The sequence below is a fragment of the Calliopsis andreniformis genome, chromosome 5 (assembly GCF_051401765.1).
Source record: "Calliopsis andreniformis isolate RMS-2024a chromosome 5, iyCalAndr_principal, whole genome shotgun sequence".
NCBI classification, from domain to species: Eukaryota; Metazoa; Arthropoda; class Insecta; order Hymenoptera; family Andrenidae; genus Calliopsis; species Calliopsis andreniformis.
Genome location: NC_135066.1, coordinates 7,718,673 through 7,741,440, shown reverse-complemented (window position 1 = coordinate 7,741,440; position 22,768 = coordinate 7,718,673). Strand labels below are relative to the sequence as shown.

At 35.4% G+C, this 22,768-nt stretch overlaps 2 protein-coding genes across 3 annotated transcripts; one reads left to right on the top strand and one right to left on the bottom strand.

Annotated features, from left to right (window-relative positions):
* Positions 1-25: 25 nt before the first annotated feature.
* Positions 26-2,310, bottom strand: Bap55 (Brahma associated protein 55kD). Of its 2 annotated transcripts, none has more exons than XM_076378722.1 (6): positions 1,964-2,310; positions 1,430-1,776; positions 1,020-1,349; positions 691-942; positions 421-618; positions 26-345 (listed from the first exon to the last, which is right to left on the bottom strand). In XM_076378722.1, the coding sequence occupies exons 2-6, from the start codon at positions 1,754-1,756 to the stop codon at positions 130-132; spliced, it is 1,323 nt and encodes a 440-aa protein (XP_076234837.1). In that variant the 5' UTR covers positions 1,757-1,776; positions 1,964-2,310; the 3' UTR covers positions 26-129. The 2 variants fall into 2 exon arrangements, with proteins under 2 accessions (XP_076234837.1, XP_076234838.1); XM_076378723.1 differs by having other exon boundaries at positions 2,071-2,310.
* A 739-nt stretch (positions 2,311-3,049) lies between these two features.
* Fra (neogenin protein frazzled) lies at positions 3,050-22,713 on the top strand. The gene is given in 29 exon segments (XM_076378724.1): positions 3,050-3,390; positions 3,392-3,481; positions 3,484-3,553; positions 11,990-12,155; positions 12,231-12,370; positions 12,487-12,654; positions 12,725-12,847; positions 12,935-13,097; positions 13,167-13,294; positions 13,368-13,527; positions 13,614-13,729; positions 13,941-14,349; positions 14,427-14,574; positions 14,657-14,785; positions 14,873-15,079; positions 15,154-15,445; positions 15,541-15,699; positions 15,784-15,992; positions 16,077-16,229; positions 16,314-16,476; positions 16,571-16,765; positions 16,884-16,922; positions 17,110-17,242; positions 17,309-17,541; positions 17,826-17,930; positions 18,101-18,312; positions 18,585-18,798; positions 18,872-19,008; positions 19,180-22,713. Coding segments are annotated over 29 exon segments (4,608 nt in total). The 5' UTR covers positions 3,050-3,342; the 3' UTR covers positions 19,279-22,713.
* The last annotated feature ends 55 nt before the right edge of the window (positions 22,714-22,768 follow it).

Here is a 22,768-nt window from a genome sequence, read left to right as displayed (position 1 = left end):
ATTTGTTTAAATGTAATATAAAACGTAATCTTTCATGACTTTTTACTTAACAAAAAATTACTGAAGAAGTGTTTGTACAATTGTTGATAGTAGTACTTAGATGAAGATAAATGAAAATAACTTAATGATTTAAGGGCATTTCCGTTCTACTTGGCTTTTGCCACTTTCTTCATATTCTTGACTCGAAATCCACATTTGCTGGAAAGTACCAATTGATGCTAAAATAGATCCACCAATCCAAGCCCCAAATCGTCGTTCGGCACATCCATTTACACTAATTAATTTCAACCTCATGCTGGATGGTATTCTCATAGAGAGATCTCTATTTAAACGCTCCGGGAATCCCTAAATGCAATAACAATAATATAAATACTTTGTTTTTCAAATATGTGTTTATCTATACAAATCAGCACAATATACCTGAATAAATGAATTGCCTCCAGTAACGACGACACTTCCATAAAGTGCTGGCCTTACATCAACATCGCACATACCTACACTAGTTTGTACAATGTGGCCTACACCTAACATAGTATTACCAACCATACCACCACGCATTTGTACCATACTGGGATCGAAGAGAGCTTCTGGTATACGAAATCTTTCACTTCCAAAATCCTAATATATCATTCATATTAAGTATCAATTCTGTTTAAAATATAACGTATAGTACATACTAATTTTATGTACCTGGTGATATCCAGTAGGAAACTCATACTGAACTGCAGGAATTGTAGAAACTATTTTTTCATCATATGGAGTTTCCGATACTTGTAACACTGTAGCTTGAAAATCCTGGATAAGTTTCTTTACCATATAGTTATGCCAGGATTTTGTAACTTCTGGAATGCCCTTCTTTTTTACCCATCTTGGCTTTTCATGATCTTTAACAACTTCTTTACTACCAACCATGTAAGAAGGAGATAAGTCAATGTCATTGTCCTGTTATTAGTTGAAGAATAAAGTTATTCAGTTCCTTCAGTCACAATACTATGAAATATATTTAATTATGTTTATACCTGAAGAAATTGTCTACATTGCATGCTTATGTAGTCACCTCCAAGCGGAGACTTAACTATTGCTTGTGTTAATACAAAACCATCTTGAACTGGCACAGCAGAAGTATGTGTTGCTCCACTATCAACAACAATACCAGTTGCTCTTCCATTAGCAAAAGCAGCAAGAACTGCATTTTTTACCAAAAAGTAAGCTGGCACATTATATTTTTCAAACATTAATTCAGTTAATTTTTCTCTTTTACTGCGTACATTCCATGGTGACTCAGAAAACAATACTGGATGATATTCTGCATCTGACTGAATTACTTTCGAATAGGTGTAATCTAGAACCTATTGCCCAAATCACAATGTTTATTTACATTTATGAGATTAAAGAATCAATTTATTTATGGATGTTATATTTATGGTACCTTTTCAAAGTGATCCCAATCTTCGATCATACCATCCTTCATGTAACTCACAACTTCCATATTCTTTCGTGGAACATGGAGTATAGTAGTGTCAATGTAATATTTGGTCCCAGATTGTGTAATATTATTATCTGGTTTTTTATCATCAATGTCCATAGGTTCTGCTTTTGTTGCTGTACAGTTGCCATCTTCTCCTATACCTACAACTGCTGGAATTTCAGCTTTAGGAGTATCTTCTTGAGCGTAGCCGACTCTCAGAGAATGATGCCCTAAGTCAAATACTAAAGCTCCAATTTCATCTCCCCCATAAAGCATGCCTCCTGACATTTTGTTGGTTTGAAAAGTACCTACAATGACAAGAAGATTTCATTGATTGAAAAATCCATTTTTATTACAGATAAATAATAATGTAAAATTCAATTTTTTTAATCAAAAGGAATAAGTGCTGAAATAGTAATCCGCAAGCCGGAAAGACAGGAATTCGTAAGGAATGAAAACTTAGAAGTACATTCCTATATTAACTGTAAAACTCACCGTACTTCTCTACAAAAATAACTCAACGAAGCGGCAAAAATATATATACTTGACGGCTACATGAACGTTTATTTATATATTTTTTTTTAATGCAACAGAAACATAACCTCAACTTAGAAAGACGCTTAGTACCGCCACCATAGAATCAGCAATACTTAGATCACTGAATCACTCGATCAAATCTTATCTTGGAAGGAAATAAATAAATTTGCTGCATATTATGTCATCGTAAAACGCAAATTTTCAAAAGAGAATATTGAACATTAAAAATAGGCATGAAAGATTGTTTCTGGTATCTCTACATTCTACATACTTATATGATCTATTAACTACTTGTACATTCCTCCCAAACTCCCAACGTCTCATGTAACTTTATCATATATAATATCGATATATCGACACCCTTATTATCGACATCCACGTATGAAAATTTTTAAAGAATTTTTAGTGTCTGTGAATCTGTTTTTGTTGCTCGATCGAATGTTTCTAATACGATATATGATAAAAATGATTTACCAAACACATATTCATAATATAATGTTAAAAATATAATGATATAATATAATAATAAGAATATTCAAATATAATTTAAATTCTTTAAAAACGAAATTTATGTTCTTTAAAAACATACGAAATTAAGTTCTAAGAACAATCGTGAGTCTTAAGAAACAGATGTACCTACAACATACGAAATTTAAGTCTTTAAAATAATCATAAGATTAAGAAAACGAACGTTTCTACAATATTCACAATTGAAGACCTAAGAACATCCTAAGGATATTCAAAATGCAAAATGTCAAAGACGTAGGACACTCGGATGTAAACCGAATACGAAATGAACATCCTTTTCTTTCCTAAATTACGCAAAACAAAAGGATTTCGAATTTTTCTTGTTGTTTTCGAAGTTTAATTACTAAAATTGTCAGCAGTCAAAGAATGTTTACGAAATCTTTTTATATTCTGAATTTAAAAAAAAATTTCTAAAGCTTTTTAAGTTATGTCGCTTACCTTGCAGTTATGCGATACGTAAATACTACATACTATAATAAAAAAAGGCAAGACACGAGGAGACGTTCTCTTCGAATACCAAAACACTCGAATGTTAGAATACTCAGTTAATGGGAATTCGAATATGAAAGATTCTACTAACATTTGAACACTTGAACATTTTGCAGAACAGTGGGTGTCGAACTCTAGTTCAAACCACCTGTTAATTCTGCAATCTCACGTCGATGCCGCCACGATCGCAAGATTGTACAAAATGGCGGCGCTCGCCAGACCGTCGGCCGACTCGAGACAATGCGGAGGTGTATAGCCGTCCTTTAGCCATGTTCTATTATCGGTTCCGCGACAGTGTTGTGCGAGAATGAGGTTCACGGATGCGAGACTCGACCTGTCGTTTGATGCGCGACAGTGAGTCAAAAAAGTTTGGCATGTATTCGCTGGACAGGACATTGTATGCTTGTGCAGCGATCGCGTGAAGAAATAACGCTGGGTTTTCGTACGCGTCGGAGTCTGTGACACCCGCTAGCCCAATGGAGCCGCGTACTCTCGCTGTCCCGTTGGCTTTGTTGACATTCGTCGTATTGGGTAAGCTCCTTCGCTTTTTACCACAGAAACGTACTCTCCAACATCGCGTTCCCGTAAAAGGCCATGCTTTTACTATATTTTCCTCTACAATCGTACCTTATCGGGAAACGATTGAAATCACAGGTGCCCCGTGTTAATCTCGAAAGTGAGAACGCAGTGTATGCGCAGGGGCAGTATTGTCACCCACATATATACTGTAAAAACGCCTTCGGCAACAGTTACAGAAGAGAACCGAAAATGAATTTTCGATGTTTAGTCGATGATCGCGGAAAACAGGGAAAAACATCGTTGCGTGTTGGTTTACGGCTGTCACTGTTTGCATCCTGTCTGATCGTGGTAGGCAAATATTTACGAGACCGTTCAGAGATTTTCTGTTTGCTAATCTCTTAACGCCCGATGAGATTACGCCATGGAAAACGTTCTCGGGATTATGCTCGAAGATTTCCACCGTGAGAGACACCGATTGATTTTTTTTTCTCCACGAGAAGCTACGCGCGGGAGTTGTCAAGATTCACTTTGGATCCTGTTTGCGATTAAGAAGTCACGAGTCTTCGTGGAAAACGTAATGCATGTTTGATCCGTCGGATGGAAATCATTCCTCCGTTCGTTGCGCGCAATATACTTTTATAACGTGCAATTATTATGCAAGTAGTTGTTTCATTAAATCGTTTACCACTATACGACTTTGAATTAAATAACGAGCCATTTAACCATAGGGACTCTGCATACCGAATCAGGCGAACGGACGCAACGTGCGAACAAAGAATCGAACGCGAGATTAAATAATTTGTGTACGTAAGAATCGTACAAGGGACTTAAGTAGAACCTCTATTATCCGAACACCCAGTATCCAAACGCCCTACTATGCGAACATTCTCTCATCTGAACGTTCCATTATCTGACAGCATATTTCCTATTTAGAATACTGTATATAAATCTATGCATAGTGTTTATTTCTTTCTGTAAGACGATGCCCATAACAAAATGGTTTGATTCAATAAAAATTATGAGAACTAAGAAACGAAACTACTTAGAGACAGCAATATCGAAACATCTATTATATAGCTCACTTTAATTGCTAAACAAATTTGGTAACTATGTTACTTGCATTAAATAATTTTCTTGTTATTATTCCAATAATATGTAATTTATATTTGAAGCATTCTTTGAATAAATTTTATAACTTAGATGTTTAATTAGTAAACTTTTTTATTACAAACTGATTTATTGCTGTAATTAAAAAATCATGTTTTTCGAGTTGTACCACTTTTGAAGTACACGTGCGATATGAAAGTATATATGAACAAATATCTTATTTCATTTTGTCATAGATGTTGTGTAAAAGACTGAATACTAAACACTTACTGCTCTATTATGCGAAAATTCGATTATACGAACGCTTTTGTCTACCTATTAATTCGGACAACGGAGGTTCTACGGTGGAAGAAGGACGCTGTTGCATATTTCGCGAAGAGTAGAACACGTGTTCCGCTTGTTATAAAAGATTCAAGATCTTTAACAATGTCGAAGACTTAAGTGTCTTAAGTTGAGAATCACTGTCTCGAGCGACTGTTATTGATGCAGAGGTTACGTCGTCACACAAGGGGGTGATTCGGGGTGTATTTCCGATTGCGACGATCTGGACATAGACGCATCCCTTGGTAATACTCTCGCAATAACGAGGTTCCCTCAATGGTTCCCCTGATAAAAGTGACGACGAATCGGGAGAGCTTTATTAGGTGGGTCTAGGGGCTAGGGACACCATTGTTCTAGCCCGCAGAGTACACACACGAATATAAAAAGTCTCCAGCGTTCATATTACAGATTCATTAAAGAGGTTAGACCGGGAGGAGCATTAAACGCTGCGGCAAAAGTATTTCAACAATGCGGCAAGCCTCTCTTCGCGATTTTATCGCAATAGAAAATGCATCTAGCAAGCGTCCAGTAGTCGTCGAGTCAGTCGTTACCAGTATCAACTGTCTGTATTCAAAATTGAATCGATCTTTCTTTCTTTACTTTCCACAAATATACTCCCTCATTATCCTTTCTATTTGCTTTCCATTATTGCCGTATACATTCGGCTAGTTGGATATAAAGATCCATTTCCTGCTCATCGCGGTGGCGAGGCGGTCAAACAATGAAAGGGGTCTTAAAAGGGTGCGTTCCTCAAATAAACCAGTTAGCTTTGTCTGCAGGGATATTACTCCATCGACGTGCAGCAAACTGCAGAACAATTATGGGCTTATAGGCGGTGCATAATGAGTCGAACGTTGACGCGGAGTCCCCGATTTCAATTCATCGATCTTTCAGCTGAGACCTATCGAATTACGTGTAGTTTCTGCTCAGTTCGGTTTCATCGAGTTCTTGTGAAAATGAAAATAGAGATCTGTCACGTATTTCGTTACCGTTTGCGGTCAGCGTGTTGCACGAGCTTGTTTGGCGATGTAGATTCGGCACATCCAAGATCTACGTTAGCACTGGTAGCCCAAATACGGCACGATCGTGGAACACGAGCGCGTCCAAACGCGTTCCATGTAAAGTGGTATTTACAAACGCGTGTATACTGCGACCGATGTCGTAACGACACCTTAATGGTCATCGCCCACGCGGCGAATGCGCGTGCATATTGATGTATAGGGTGATTTACCTGAGACACTCTCTGCATCCCAACGAACAATCTCCGATTAATTTCATTTAGACGCCTTATTCTCTTTTAATGCGGTCAAGTACCCTGAATTTCAAGCAGGGCGCATGTATGAAATCAACGGACCAAAATTTGCGAAGCACTTCTGGTGCGTTCAATAGCCTCGCTTCTCCGAACAGTCATTGTTTGAACGTTCTTCTATTCCACTGTTCTGATATCTGACTGAGAGTGATTTTTAGTAAGAATGTTTTTTCCTATTGCAGATATGTAACGTTTACCATACAATATAGACTTAGTTTTCTTTAGCTAATTGAATTCTGATCGAAACGATTTAATGTAAAACTAATACTGTGCGGTGTGATAATAACATCTTAGCGTAAACTATCCATGAAAAATACCGAATAATTAAAAAACTTGAAAATGGTGAAAGTGTAACAAAATTAACAGAAATACATAATATTGAGAATAACATAGATAGATTCTTCACAAGAAAAGTACAACTGTGGATGCAATCTAGTTGTAAAAATGTCAGATAGATATAAGATTCACAAATATATGAACAAATAGTCAAGTTCCTCGATCCATATTTAAATAAATGAATCCTACTCTCAGAAAACTGATCGATCTCTCATTTAAACTCATGTCTTCCTATCAATCTAGATATGCAGGTTCCACCATACTTTTTTCAAACCGTGAATGAGAAAGAGTCGTTGAAGTTCACATCGTTCTTCCTCGCTGAGGTTTTGTAAATCAGCTTGCATCACTCTTTCCGTGTCTCACAAAAGAATCACGTTCGTTGAAAGTCGTCGCATCATGGCAATAATTCCATTACTGTGTTACAGCCTTACGTGTTATCCTTTCAAGGTAGTGCATCGTTTCCCCGATCCTCTTCTTTCTCGGACGTCTTTCGCGGAACAGTTGTACCTCCTTGAACGGAAGTAACAGTCACGGTACAGGAAAGATAAGAGGAAGGAGGATGGAAGAAACCCGGTTCAGGGAATTCATTTATCGATCGCTGATGTCGAGTATGGATTTACCCGTAGCTTTTCGTACAAACGGCCTCCCTGCGATCCCCAACTGTCGCCTACGATTAATTGATTTCCGCGCACAGGGGAGATCGTAATATCCTTCACCCTCGTCACAGGATTTATCAGTATTTATGGGACACCCCGTAGGCTTGCAGCGGCACGGTGTGTTGTACGTACCTTGCCTTCACGGTCTGTTCGTCACATGTCGAGTACTTTTACCGCGTTTTTCAGCATTCTCCCTCTCCTTCCCTTGCTGGCTTCCACGGGTATGCAAACTCGCCCCGTGAATTAATCTGCGCCTGCAAAAAATCCGGGAGATATATCATCGCGTTGAAATATCAGCGCGAAGGGACGAATACGCTTTTGAATGTTCGCGGGCAAAGGGAAAGGAAAATCGATCAAAAAGTATGTTTCAGGATGTATCCGCTGTAAGCTTGTTGCTAACTTGTATCTCTGACACGTATTTTAGAGTATGTGCTTAGCTAAGTCTTTTAGGATACGTGATCCTGAGAGTATTCTTAAGTTGTTCATCGACTTATAGTTGTTTACCATAATTGCTTTTCGAAATTAGCCAATATTATGTATTTTGGTAGAGTTGATTTTCGAGAGCAATTGTCATAGTTTTAGGTACTCGGTCTCAGGTAGATATGTAGAGTTACACTCTGTAAGATTATAGAGAGTAATATAACCTATAATTGATTGTACATGTTCCTTCCAGGACTACTATTGGTAAACTTGACAATGCATTTGGGTTGAAAGGTAGTTTTTAAGAGATCGAACAATTACATAAATGGTCATTATAAAAAAGTTATAGCAATCGGTAGAGGGTGAAAGTATATTAACACTTTCTAATCATTTTCGCTCGGACATGATCGTCCCGTGGACAGCGAGAAAATACCTCGCGGAACGATTCTCGTGTCGATCGTGTGAACCTTATCTATAAGAAATTATCCGATACATTTAGCTCGTCCGAGATAGCAACTTCAAGACTTGCTAGAGTTTGTACATGATACTTTCGTTCCCCCTCCTTCCCTCTCACTCTTCCGCTCCCGTTATGCTACTAAACAAGATGTATAAACCGATCTCTGACAAACACCCTATATACACGGTGTCGAGTAATTCATTATACAATTGAAGAGAATATGATGCCAGGGATAAAGATAAGGATAAAAATAAGTTTTATTTAAGAGGTTTTATTCTCGAGAAAATTGATAGGTATTTAGAATTTGATGAATTAGGTAATAGTGTTCATTATAAAGTGAATCAACGAATTTTCTCTTGTATTTTTTTCCAGAAATATACTACTACAGGAAAAATTATAGTTTACAAGAAGGAGTGAAAAAGTAATACATTTATTAATATAGAAATGTATTTCTATGTTAACCCACAACTATGGATACCCAATTTTAAGTTACAAAGACTTTGATTGAAACCTGTTGATATTAAATATTTATAAAATGAATATGATGTTAATTGTAATGTCAAAATTACCAGGTTCCATATCAATAGTTTCCACAGACTTAAATATTTTTAGAATATAAATATGTAAATTTAATAATTGTTTGCAAGTTAATTTGTGATTTACAGTAGTATTCGTAGCATAACTGTCTACGTGATTTAGACGTCTTATTGCCATATTAAGGTTACTTTTTGATTCCTCCTCCTACATTTTCGCTGTATTTTTAGATAAGATGTCGGTCCGTTTCGATTGTAGGCCAAATTACTGAACGCTGTGTATATAATAAGGTGCAGTGGTTGTTCTCGCGACAGATTTACCTTGCACGCACGTTGCAATGGTTCTCCTCTTGATCTATTTCGGTATGCTGTGCGGTAGGTTGTCGCCCGCACTCATAAATCAAATAGTCAGACGGCGAACGGTTTATTTTCCTTGAGAATGCAGCGTTGTGGCGCTATCGGGTGCCGAATTTCGCGCGTCCTTTCCCTGTCTCTTCTTTGTTCCTTTTTACTCATCGGCGTTTTTGTTCACGCATCCGCTAGCGATCAAGAGAACGAAATGGCGCTAAAAAGGGGTACGAGCTTCGAAATCCGGATCCAGTTGGCTTTATTAGTGTTTGATTTCAAAGATAGAAAGCAAAAAAGCTTTACAAGGGCTTAAATACATGGTTCGATCATAAGCTAAACCTGTTCTGTAATAAGGGTTTATATCTCTGTAAAATAAATTTTTAAGAAAAAGAAAACAGTCTATAACAAGTTGTTGTGGTAGACTGGATAAAACGACGTTTACATTAGGTAACTTTTGGTCAGCTGACAGAGTTGATTGACCTCAAGCTACTCAATTAAAAGGTTTACACTGAGGACTCGTCGCTCGATATTCTTATCATTCAAGATGACATGATTTATCATTCTTCATCTTTTTAGTTTTCCTTGTCTCCATCTCTTCGGTATTTTTGTAAATGTTCATTTCTTCTTTTTTATAGCTATGTACATCTCTTTGTTATTTTTATACCCCTTTAATATTTCGTCATTTCTTCGCTTCTGCAAAATTTTTCCATTTTTGCACCCTCCAATTTTTTTTTCTCATTTCTTCATATCCTCATTTCTTGACGCTCCAATTTTTTAGTATTTCCTCATTTCTTCACTTCTTAATGTCGACATCTCATTCAAATATTTCTTCATTTTCTCACTTTTTCACTCTTATCATAATTACTAATACCTACTGCAAGTCAGAAAATCTGAATTTGAAATTTATAGTAAAAGAGTTTACACTAGAATATCGTCTTCTCATATTTTTGTTATTTGTAATAACTAATGTGGGTGACCCATAGTCAATACCTCTACATTACCTGCCTTCGAGAAACTACTTATGTATAGTGGTTTAAAATTACGAAGTTATTACTCCTCTAATTTGCTCTCGTCTAGAATTTTAGAACTATGGCATAATACATTCTGACTCTGAAATTCAGATTCTTCCAGCGATCATGTGAACTGACCTGCATAATTGGCGGAAAAGTTCGAACAATCGTTAGAAGTTACGATATTGCGAAGAGAATATTGTGATTCATAAAGAGAGTTATTTAGAGACTACGATACTGCGATTCATGAAGAGAATTATTTCTCTCCATGTCGATCGTTGAAGACGTGTTCCCTCCTTCGCGAAGGTTGCACGGAAAGGTGACAGACCACCGTGAGCGTGAAACTGTAACCCAATAACCGTAGAACAGTGTTTCTCAATTTTCTGGAAGCGTCAATTGAATTAATCGATTCTCTGACGGCCAGTGTGATTATTCATTGCGTGTCTTTTCCTATTTTCTCTTAAAACGCATACCTACATAACTGTATCACCCATTTGATGCAACAGTGACATAACTAAAAACTTATGATTTTTATTGAAACAAGATAATATTACCATTTAATGCAAAAATCATTCCTTCTGTACTAATAAGTCAAAAAGAACAAATTTTTGAGTTACGTCATTGTTGCAACAAAACAAGCGATATTTATATGTAATCGTGTTCTTTAGGAGTTTCGCGTTATAAAATTTATTTCAATTTTGATATTCAACACATTTTTAGAATGTAGGTCTTTCATATTTCACTTTAGATTAAATTTTAATATGCACGCGTCAGGTTTAAGCGTTCTACGATTCTAGTGGATTTCATAGAGTTTTTGTAACGGTCTTGGCTGAGAGTTGAGGGCCAGAGGCGAGGTATTCCTACCGGAAGGTTGTTAGCCCGGGAAAATATTCATAATTGTCTGCATATAATGCGTATCTCTTTCACAAAGAGTCTTAAGAATTTCATGAGAAGAATTTAACGAACTGAATGAAATTCTTCCGATCGAGTTGATTTTATATGATTATAAAATGTTTTGTCGTGAAAATAATAATAGTTATTTTACATCATTTACAATTCTACTACATGTTTGATGAGTCATCGTAAAATCGAGAAGGAAATAATTTCTTATAAAAGAAATAACAAATAAAATTTCTGGAAATTTGTTTATAAAAACTATTAAAAATACCCAGAATGTTTCACAGTTCTCACGTTGTTAATATTATGTGTAAAACATTTGCGTGTTTTCTTCTTCTTTTTCTCTCTTTTTTTTTTAAACTAAAATGTCAGTAATAATGTACAACATCCTAGGTACATAACTTCTGTAATTCATAGCGATATATAAACGGAAATAAAATTCTTTGTTCGCTGTCGATCCTTACGCCAAAAAAATATTTCATGGATAAAAATTATTTGGATCGCATCCCATAAAAGTGTCTCGCTGAAATTCTCTTGTTTCTTTTTCCTTGCGAAGGACTATTCAGAAACGACGTTGAATTGTCTTGCGTCGTGGTTGCGTATATCGTATCGGACGATCGCAAAGCCCCTGGAAAGAAAGAAAAGAAGAAGTAGAAAAGAGAATTTAGGCACCCGGCTCGGGTGTCTTGCCTAAAGGGTGTCTTCATAGGGTTGCCGACCTCTTTACCTTCTCCCTCTATTCACGCTTCCACATTTTTCCGTTACTAGATGTACCACCATTAGTTTGGAATATTTACCATTTTAATGTTAATGCTTAGATGTCTTCACATGTTAATATCTTGTAAGATATAGCGAAAATTTGATATTATGGCTACAATGAACTTTACCCTATGCCAGTTAATTATCTAGAAACTCATTAAGGGATGCATTACTCTAGAATTTTTAGAAACCTGTTTCATAAAGTTGCAATTACTAGTTTGTATTGTTTAATTATGGAAAATAATTTAATGCTTTTTTTTAATGAGAGATTATAAATTGTACTTACTCCTAACAGCTAGCGCAGGTGGATTATATTTTACCATTGAACCACAAGATGTGGTGGTTGAGCAAGGAGGTTCAGCTAGATTGGATTGTGAAGCAAAAAGTGTTCTTGGTGAAGCAACTATCCAGTGGCGAACAGATGATGGCCAACTAATTAATTTTATTGGGGACAGTTACCGGTAAGATCATAGAAATTCAGAATAATGCCTTGCCATTGGAGAATCTTTCCATACCTCTTCTTTTTTGTTTTATAGATCTCGGCTAGCGAATGGGTCATTGTATATAGATAATGTTTATAGCAGAAGTCAAGAATTAACTGGAAGCTATCAGTGCTTAGCTTCCATAGATAATGTTGGAGCTATTGTCTCTCGAGCAGCTACAATTAAACTTGCAAGTTAGTATCTAGAATTAGTATTGAGTTTTTTTTTTAAATGTAATATATTATGATTATTGCATACTACAAGAATATTTAAAGTTAAAATTATTTATATCAAAAACTTTACTTTGAAGGTTTACCAGGATTTGAAAAGGAACCTCAGGATACTATGGTTTATCCAGGACAAATTGCATACTTAAGTTGTACTCTTCGTTCACCATCTAATTCCTTGAGTATACATTGGTTGAAAGATGAACACCCACTGAAACTTGATGATAGTCGAATGACAGTTTTACCATCAGGTATAGTTTTATTTTCTTCACTATAACAGAAATAATTGAAACATGACTGATCCTCTCCTACACTTAATAGGTGCATTGGAAATTGATGATGTCAATATACAAGATATTGGATCATATAGGTGTAATGCTAGCAGTTATGGACAATATAGGCTCAGTAATAAAGCACAATTAGGATTGTTGACAAGTGATATTGGTTAGTACAACCTTTAAGAAAAATAATATCTAATGAACATAATTCTTTTGAAGACATAAACTGTGATTTCTTAATCTTGTATCACAGATCAAGAAAGTACACCACCAGTTTTTATTGCTAAACCATTGCCACAAGTAGTTATTGAAGGATCAACAGTTACATTAGAGTGTGCTGCCAATGGTTATCCAAAGCCAACTATACTTTGGCTAAAAGATGGTGTTGCTATTGATTTAGCATCTCTTGATTCAAGGTATGTGACATGAATATATGTATAGAACAATAAAATTTAAATCATTTAAATATTCGACTTATTTTTTAGGTATCGTAAAGTTGCTGCTTCCAGTCTTGTAATTAGAAATGTTCAAGAAATAGATGATGGATCTTACCAATGTCGTGCAGAAAATGAAGTCGAAACATCAGATGCAGCTGCTGATTTAATTGTGCAAGGTATTTTGCTTTTCGGATCTACATGATTCTTCTTTTATCTATAAAAATTAATATTTTTTTCTTCTGTCTTTAGTGCCACCAAGATTTATAAAAAAGCCAGAGGATAAGGTAGCTAGTGAGAATCAAGATTTAGAATTTGAGTGTGAAATTTATGGAAAACCAGAACCGAAAATTACATGGCTTAAAAACGGAGAACGTATTACGTTAAGTGCATATTGGCAAATCATTAATGGGTAGGTCCATAAGGCATAACTTTTACTAGATCAAAAGAGCGTAACTAATTTTATGAAATACATTTCCTTTATGTAATTACTTTCAGCAGTTACCTTAGAATTAATGGTCTACTAGCTATAGATGCAGGAATTTTCCAGTGTATTGGAACAAATTCTGCTGGAAGTATACAAGCTGCAGCACGCCTAACAATTAATCAGCCTAGTGAGTACTCACTCCGTATTAATGTAATCTATGTAGTTAAATTTTGTGTACATAGTTATCAGTTTCTTTTAATTTCCCTTGGTTTAAAAGCTCGATAAATATTATTTTTTTATGTTTACTTTCGCTAGAAATTTTAATTTTATTTTTCTTTCATTTCTCCATTTGCGTTTCCTCCTTGTTAACTGTGTTGCATGCTAACAAATGTATCCAGGAAAAGTAAATTCCCATAAGACAACTACTCCAAAGACAGTTCCTAAAAAGAAGTTATTATTACATCGTCAGCTATACAATAAAACGTGGCAGCATCCAAGTACACTTTTAGGTCACACATTATCCGCTTTCACACCCAATCCACCACTTTCCATTAGTCCGTCCGATGATCCTGCAGACCTCCCTGGATCTGTTAGATTTCCTAATTCCCTTTACGATCCAAAATCCCATTTTGTAGACGACACAGACAGCCTGGAGTCGATAGAAGGAAGTGTCCCGTCAGCTCCAAGGAATTTAAGTCTCGTCATTGTCACTGCCAGATTCGTAACTTTACGGTGGCAAGAACCAGAAAATACAAACGGAGATATTCTAAATTATTATATTTATTACAAGCAAGAAGGCGCTCAAAGGTGATAAATCATTCCCTGACTATTCGCTTTTCCTTCATTTTTAAGTATACTTCACATATGACAATAAAATCTTCTAGAGAAAGAGTTACAACTACACAACAAAAGCTAGAAGCAATGATACGAGGTTTACAGCCAAGTATGACGTATCAGTTTCGGGTGGTTGCTCTGAATGCAAGAGGTCCTGGAATATCAAGCGAAGTATTGAAAGTTACTACACTTGCAGAGGTCTGTTCAGAATTTAACAGAAATTAATAAACAGTTGATTGAGTAGTTACATAATTAAAATGGTATCAATCTATTGCAATAGGCCAATGTTCCTGGACCTCCATTAAACTTAGAGGGTCATGCTACAAGCAGTGTGAGCATTGCATTATCTTGGGAAAAGCCACATGTTGTTAATGGCAGAATTTCTAAGTACATAATTACATTTGCAGAGGTATATAACTTCAATGAAATACTATTACTGGTTACGCTACAGATCTTTAGGAATATAAATATTTGATATTTGGTACTTTATTTGAAGGGTGACAATGAAGACGTGACGCGTGAAACAACTAGTACCATGCACGAATTGGTAGATCTCGTGCCTTATACAGAATACAGTATTAGAATTCAAGCTGTGAATGAGAACGGCCCTGGCGCATTTAGTAGAGATATTGTAGTGCGGACTTATAGTGCACAACCTACTCAACCACCACACAATGTTACAGTAGAACCAGCTAGTCCTACAGTGCGTATTATACTTAGAAATTAATAATGTTGAAGTTGACAGAATGTCATTATATGTTTTCTTGTCTTTAATAGAGTATTATAATAAGATGGGAGCCGCCATTGGAAGGACAAAATGGAATTATCACCGGTTATAAAATTCGTTATCGTCGACACGATCGGGGTTCACAGCCAGTCACTATAACGACTGAAGGAAACCAACGCTCACGAGTGCTTACAGGACTTGAGAAACACGTAGTCTATCAAGTTCGTATATGTGCCTTAAACGTGAACGGAACTGGACCTTGGACAGAATGGATACCAATAGAGACGTACGAGACCGAATTAGATGAGAAAAGAGTGCCAAATACACCTAGCAATTTAAGAAGTTAGACTTTATGTTATTTTAATCATAGATATTAAAACAAAAGTATTTTGAATATTTCAATAGTACTAAGACCATTTTTCTTATGTATTTTATAGCAAAAATGATGTCCGATAATATACAAGTGTTTTGGAATCCACCCAAAGATCAAAGTATCAAAGTAAAGGGGTATAAACTTGGGTGGGGGAAAGGAGTCCCTGATGTAGAAGTTCGACTACTCGATGGCAAAGAACGTTCGTTTACCATAGATCAATTAGGTGAATGTTCAAATTCTATAATTTATTATAGCATATTGTCGTAATTTTTGAATAAAAGTATTAATATGTAATAATTATTTTCAGAACCAATGACAGAGTATGTCATATCTTTGCGAGCAACAAACGATGCTGGTGATGGCCCGCCGGCCTATGCGAATGTACGAACAACTGAACGTTCTGTGTCTGAAACTTCTGTGCCTTTGATACCGCCAGTTGGACTTAAAGCTGCTGTTCTTTCGGATACCACAGTAGTATTGTATTGGACTGATACAACTTTGCCGAAAACGCAACAAGTAGGTTGCAACATATCATATTTTTATATTTTATGTGCCTCATTATGATTTCATAAATTTTATTAACAAATGATAATTTTGCAGTTTGTAACGGATAATCGTTTCTATGTTGTACGTTACACGCATCACCATAGCAATATTCCTCGTTATAAATATCTTAATGTCACTGATCTCAATTGTATGATACATGATTTGAAACCAAACACACTGTACGAGTTTGCAGTTAAACTTATCAAGGTGTGTATAATACCCTATCCTATTCTAAGTTCATATTAATACCGAAGAGTGTTTGAAAAATGCCATCTTTATTATTGTTTTCAGGGTAAACGAGAATCACCATGGAGTATGGTTGTTTCAAATCAAACTCAAGAAGCTGCACCAAGTTCTGCTCCGAGAGATTTGATTATTCAAAGTATAGAAGACCGTCCAACTTCTGTTTTACTGCGATGGCAACCACCTAAACAACCTAATGGACCAATTACAGGTATTTCATCACTGATTTATTCAAAATGTCAAATACTAGTATATATAAAAATGAATTATGAAAAATTGTTGAAACGAAAATTAATTTGTTTCAGGGTATATTATTTTTTATTCTACTGATAATACAAAGTGGGATCGCGACTGGTTAATCGAAGCTGTTATTGGTGATAAAACCGAGTTCATCGTGAAGAGCCTTAAACCAAATACAACTTACTATTTCAAGATTCAAGCACGCAATTCGAAAGGATACGGCCCCTTTTCGACGACTGTTCCATTCAAAACACCTCAAAGTAAATATTTTTATGTACAAACATGCATGCATGTATTCACTTATTCAACTTTCTATATTGTCTGTACATAATATCGGTACGTTAATTATTGCCTTTAATTTGTTTATTTCTATGCTAGGCAATGGCATGGATGTCTATGATGAATTGCATGGTCGAGGTAAGATATCCTCTTTTAGATTACTGTCGACTATCTTATCATAGTATGGCATGCACTGTAGAGTAGTGAATGACGAATATAAATACGTGGCATATGCAAATATACATGTTACAGTTATTTTATCGTGTTCTATTTCATTTTTTTTAAACTTCAGAAACAGCTATTGCATTGCTATTTTAATTTACAGATGGACGAGGACTTTCGAATATATTGATCTATATTATTGTGGGTTGCTCTATTGTTATTATCACTGGTGTAGCAGTGGTTGTCGTAGTCGTGTGTTGTAAACGCAATCCAGATACGCCTGATCGAAAAAAGGGGTATGTATATATATGCAAATATAAATGAAAATTATTTTACTGTACAATCTAATAAAAATGTTATAGGTACATGAAAGATGTCAATCCAAAAATAAATATCAAACCTCCAGACTTGTGGATTCATCATGATCAGATGGAGCTTAAAGCTCTCGAGAAGTCTTCAATAAACGGAGAAGCATCTACCAGTGGTGTGACAAGTAATACGTTACCAAGATCAAGTAATCAAGATTACAGCGAAGAAAGTGTCCGTGGAAATTCTAGTTCATTGGACAAACGTACATATGTACCAAGTTACATGGGTAAGTTGTAAAAGATAATGCTATCTTTCAAGGTATCATAACATCCTGCAGACACAATTGCACAGTATTTTGTTCACCTAATTTAATCGTCGACAACAAATTTTTTTATGATTATCACTACAAGCAATACTGATACGATTTAATTCTAACATAATTGAATACGCAATTTTGATAATTTTTCTTGCTGCCTTAGTTTAACATCTACCAATATACAAGAACATTTTGTTTTGTTTACTGTTTTCTTGATTTTCCTACTTGGTTTTTGTTCATTCGCTCACTATTAGGTAACTCTGACGAGAAGTGCTCGACCCTGAACAGGCAGCACAGTCGAGGAAGCCACAAACCTAAACTCATTACACTTCCTGTTGACAGTGCATCTTTACATCAACGTAAGTAGAATCGTGTACAAAGTGATGTGGAAAATCTAATTTCTTATACTTGTGACAATATTCATTGTAACAATAACACGTAAACAAGTCAACTTTGTCATATGATATACTCAGTGAATCGTTAAATAAAAATATTTAAGCTGTATGACAAAGTTCTTGATCTATTGCAGCTATAGCGACTGCTACACCGATCGTGAATACGAGCATGTCGCAGCCAACGATTCATACTTCCTGCAGTGACACGCCATCCGTAAGACAGAACTACCCTCGAACAGTGGCACAATATAGCTTAAGTCGAGCGCACATTACATTAGAGCCGACACCAGAATCGAGTCCAGATTCTTGTAACATGTCAAGCTCTTATGAGCCGCTACAAAGCCAAGTAAGATCTTTGCAAAGTTATTGATAAGGAACATTAGGTAAGTGTTCCCCTCCGATTTTTTTATTTCACTTATGTATAGTACTCAAAAAACTAAGTATACGTTTTTTTTATATGTGTGGATATTCGGTTTAAAAGGGTGAAACCCGCCTCAAAGATTTAACATATGTGAAATCGAAGAAAATAAGAGGGTGACACTTACCTAGTATTTTTTGTGGGACTTAATTTAAATAAGCTACAGAATTATATGTGAATATTTCTTTACTTCGAAGCAGTTATCGTATGGCACGAGCGGTCAATCGTATAGTGGAAGTACACCGTACTCTTCGGGCCATTATGGCAATAGTAATCAGTCAACCAATAGCGGTGGTGGAACTGATTGTAGTAGCAGTAGTAAAAGGATGCAAGGTCATCCTCTAAAAAGTTTCAGCGTACCAGCGCCTCCTCCACAATCTGCACCTTCAACACCAGCACAACAAAAGCATGGTGGTTAGTTACACTTATTTTGATTTTCATTTATGTCTATCATAGTATGTTATAATGTGGTTCCTACTCTGTATAGTATCTCAAGTGACTGTAAGACCTACGATGTCTGGTAGTCCTTACAAGAAGCCACAAAGTACCACGCAATTAACGAAGAATCGATTAGCTTCTGTTTCGAATCCGGTGCATACGTCAGAGGAAGTTGAGCGATTAAAGGTAACGAGCGCCTTACTTAAATTGTGTGTTTGGCTGATGTGAAATGCGGAAAAATGTCTTTTAGTCCCGTATTGCAAAAATACTTGAATGTGTAAATAAACATGTCTACTCCTTTTATTGATTGTTTATGGAAAATGAGACATTGAATTAACTTTTTTAATGTTTTTGCAGCCTTCGTACAGCACGGAAGAACTGAACCAAGAGATGGCTAATTTAGAGGGTCTCATGAAAGATCTGAATGCCATAACAGCTTCAGAGTTTGAGTGCTAGAAGAGGTTCCTAAACCTTGTGCCATCTCAATTCAATAGACTGCAATGAAACATTCTCAATGTTAGTACCTGAGAGGGTAGAGGTGTGACGATCACGTTGCACGACGAAACTCTTTGCGAAGATCATATTTCGGTACACGGAAATACGATATAATTTGGCAACGGATAATCGATGGCCGATGAACGGCGTCAGTGTTGAACTTTTTTGAAGAGTTCGTCTGGAAATTTATTATCCCAGTGTTTATGGACTAGAACGCGAGTGTTTCCTAGTCAATTTGCTTTTTTTCTCTGGTACTAACGTTGTTTTTTACGGTAAAACGTAAAGTATACTTGCCAATGTAATTTTGACACTGCCACATTCTTATAGTGAATATGTATTTCGCAAGATCGTAAGTGGTACGATTTGAAAATTGAGCACGAGAATTGAACGTTTGACAGTATATTTTCGTGTAAGATTATATACGGTACATACAAACCAGTCGCGACGAAAGGATATATTGATAAGTTTGAATCTTATCTAGGTCCTTTTCTGACAGTTAGAATATTTTAAATTACCAGCTCAATGAATTTGTAGGGAAGAACGGTTTTAACATTTTTCATTTTTTACACATGCATAACAGTGAGGATAATCATATGGATTATTTTTCACATACTTCGGTGAAAAGTGACGATCTTGCCTAAAGTAAAATAACAATTTATGCTATACCCGATAGCTCACGTGCTCCTTGCCATATTGATTCTGTAATTTATACTCATGAGAGTACATTTTGTATAATATATCGATACTGTCGACTGCCATACTTACGCTTAGAATGGTGAGATCACGTGAGTCTTTAAATCGAACTATTTATAGTTCAGTGTATCAAAAATCTGACAGTAGGAATACCATTCCTATTTTTTTTATTCGTTAGAATTTTTTTTCTAACAGTTCTAATAATAGTGTTTGGTATGGTACAGTACTTTGAGACTAATTAATTTAGTATTAATCAATTAAAGGGCAACGGATAATTATCGGGTTTTAACAAAACGTAACTATTGAGATTGGAATTCTATCTATCAAGAAAGTTGCCTGTGATTCGATAAATTTTATTTAACAGGATTTTCGGGAATATTAAATATAATGGCCTTAAAGTTTTTGTATTAAATTGCTCTATATTCATGTCAGTGGCTTCGGCAGCTTAACACAAGGATTCCGTTTTATCCACGGGAAGATATAATGCGTATACTCTTAAAACAAAACAATGTAGTATTACGATCTCATTGAGAAATATTATTTTAGAATTACGTAATGAAAGCGAACATCGAGTTTGGGTATTACGTATAAGCTGTATGGCGTAGAGGGAAATAGTGATTCGATCTTCGCAGAGAACGATAATAACTTTTCGCGTTTATATATATTTACCGTTTCGATAGTTGATTTATCTTAAATAATAATTACGTTTCAAACGTCCAGTTAGGAATATGTAAGTCGGTCTAATTAATAGAGTAAATTAAATTGAAGAATCGTCTTCGCGAAATATTTTTTAACGGATATTTACAAATCGTTATTTTGTAAGATATACGTTGTTTCGTTCGAGAATGTTTTAAACCAATCATTAACGACAATGACTTGCATTTTATGTACGCGTACATATACTTGCAGGAAGCAGTGGATCGAATTTTTCTATCGTTCAATTATCTAATTGACACATATATATATTTACAGCGAATTTCATATAGAATATTAAGCAAACAGTTTTTTACCATATCCGTCGAGATATATAAGTACGTATATATCCTTCCAATGCTAGGAATTTGCTACCCGAAAATTTTCTACACATTTTTACTGCGATGGAGGTCTCTTTAGTATTAATGAAAAGGAGACTCTGGAATTGCAGGATAATGTAACAAACACGCCGATTAATGATAAAGGCGTTTGTAGTATTCCGTACTATACCATCGTGTTTCAAGCATTTTTATATTTTTCCCTACGTTGAGTACTGTACAAAAAGTTCTGTGAAAGGAAGGGCGACGTATCAACGAGCGTGTTCCCGCTGTTGCAGCAGTCCAATATGGATAAAGTACAAAGCAATATGTGATACTTCTGCTTTAGATAATCGTTTACTGACATCCAGAGTATTGCATATTACTCGAATATTTGCTGCTACACGGGAAGCTCCCACGCATTTCAAGCAACAAAAGATGAACGAGTTTCTTTTGTCGTCGGCTTAGCTCGGTATATGTATAGATACACGAATATAGTATTAAGGCATTCGATACATTCGATCGTACATATGCAAATCGCATTCATTCCCTGATTAAATTTTTACTTAAACAAGTGAATTTAGAGACGAAACGATTGTACGTTTAAAATGGCCCTCACACAATCAATAATATTGTTAATACAATTTCACAATAATTTTGTCAATTCGTATCAATATTATTGACAGTATATCGATTCATTTAATAAAAAAGAAAAAATCAATTGAATGTATACTGTAAATAATATGAATATTTGTTTCTGATATTGAACTTCAATTGCAAATGATCAATATTATTGTCAATGTTCCCACCGTTCCCACCAATATTCAATTCTCATTCTTTTAATAAGAATCGCAACACGATCAATGATATTGTCAATACTTTTTTATATCGATAGTATTATTGATTGTGTGCGGGCCGCTTAACGAAAAGATAATTCTAAGATACTTTCTAATATTTTCTATTCGCATCGAAGTTTAAAGTATTTTATAAACGTTTATGGTATTGACATCGACGGAAATGTGTACGTGCGAGCTATACCGACAAGAAGGAACAGCTTGTACATTGGGTATATATATATATGTAATATATACATAAAATTTGTAACTATTTGCCCTATTCAGGGACTGATTAGCTCTTTGTAATTAAAAACAAAAACAAACGGGCCTACGATGTGGCCTGCGGAAATATTTTACCACAAAAGTATAGTAGGATAGTTATATATATATAGTATATATATTTATCTATATAATTATTTATTGATTTTTATGTATGCTGGGAATATCGAGGATAAATGAATGTTGCGAGATGCTAGAGGCTGGTTGCTTTTAATCACTTCCATCAACATTATCATTGTAGTCATTACTATTCTCATGTCATTTTTCTCATTATCATTGTTCATCTTTCTTCATCTCTTAGATAAACTTGTGGATTTGTTAGAATTTAATATCAAATTTCGACGATAATCAAGATTAAATGCTACAGGCCACTGATGTATATAAACAGAATACCGCCACTTTATAAGATAATTAAGTATTTATATACATATTATATATACAGCTATTATAAAATACAATTATTATATTTGTACGATACGTATATAAGGCAGCCATCTCCAATGAAACATTCATAAACAAGTGTGTGATAATATTTGTAAAACTTGATATTCAATAAACAATCTTATGTTCTTTACAAATTAATGTGCCAGTTAGCGCTATGTTAGGCTCGAGTCTTCAAATCTTTAAACCTTA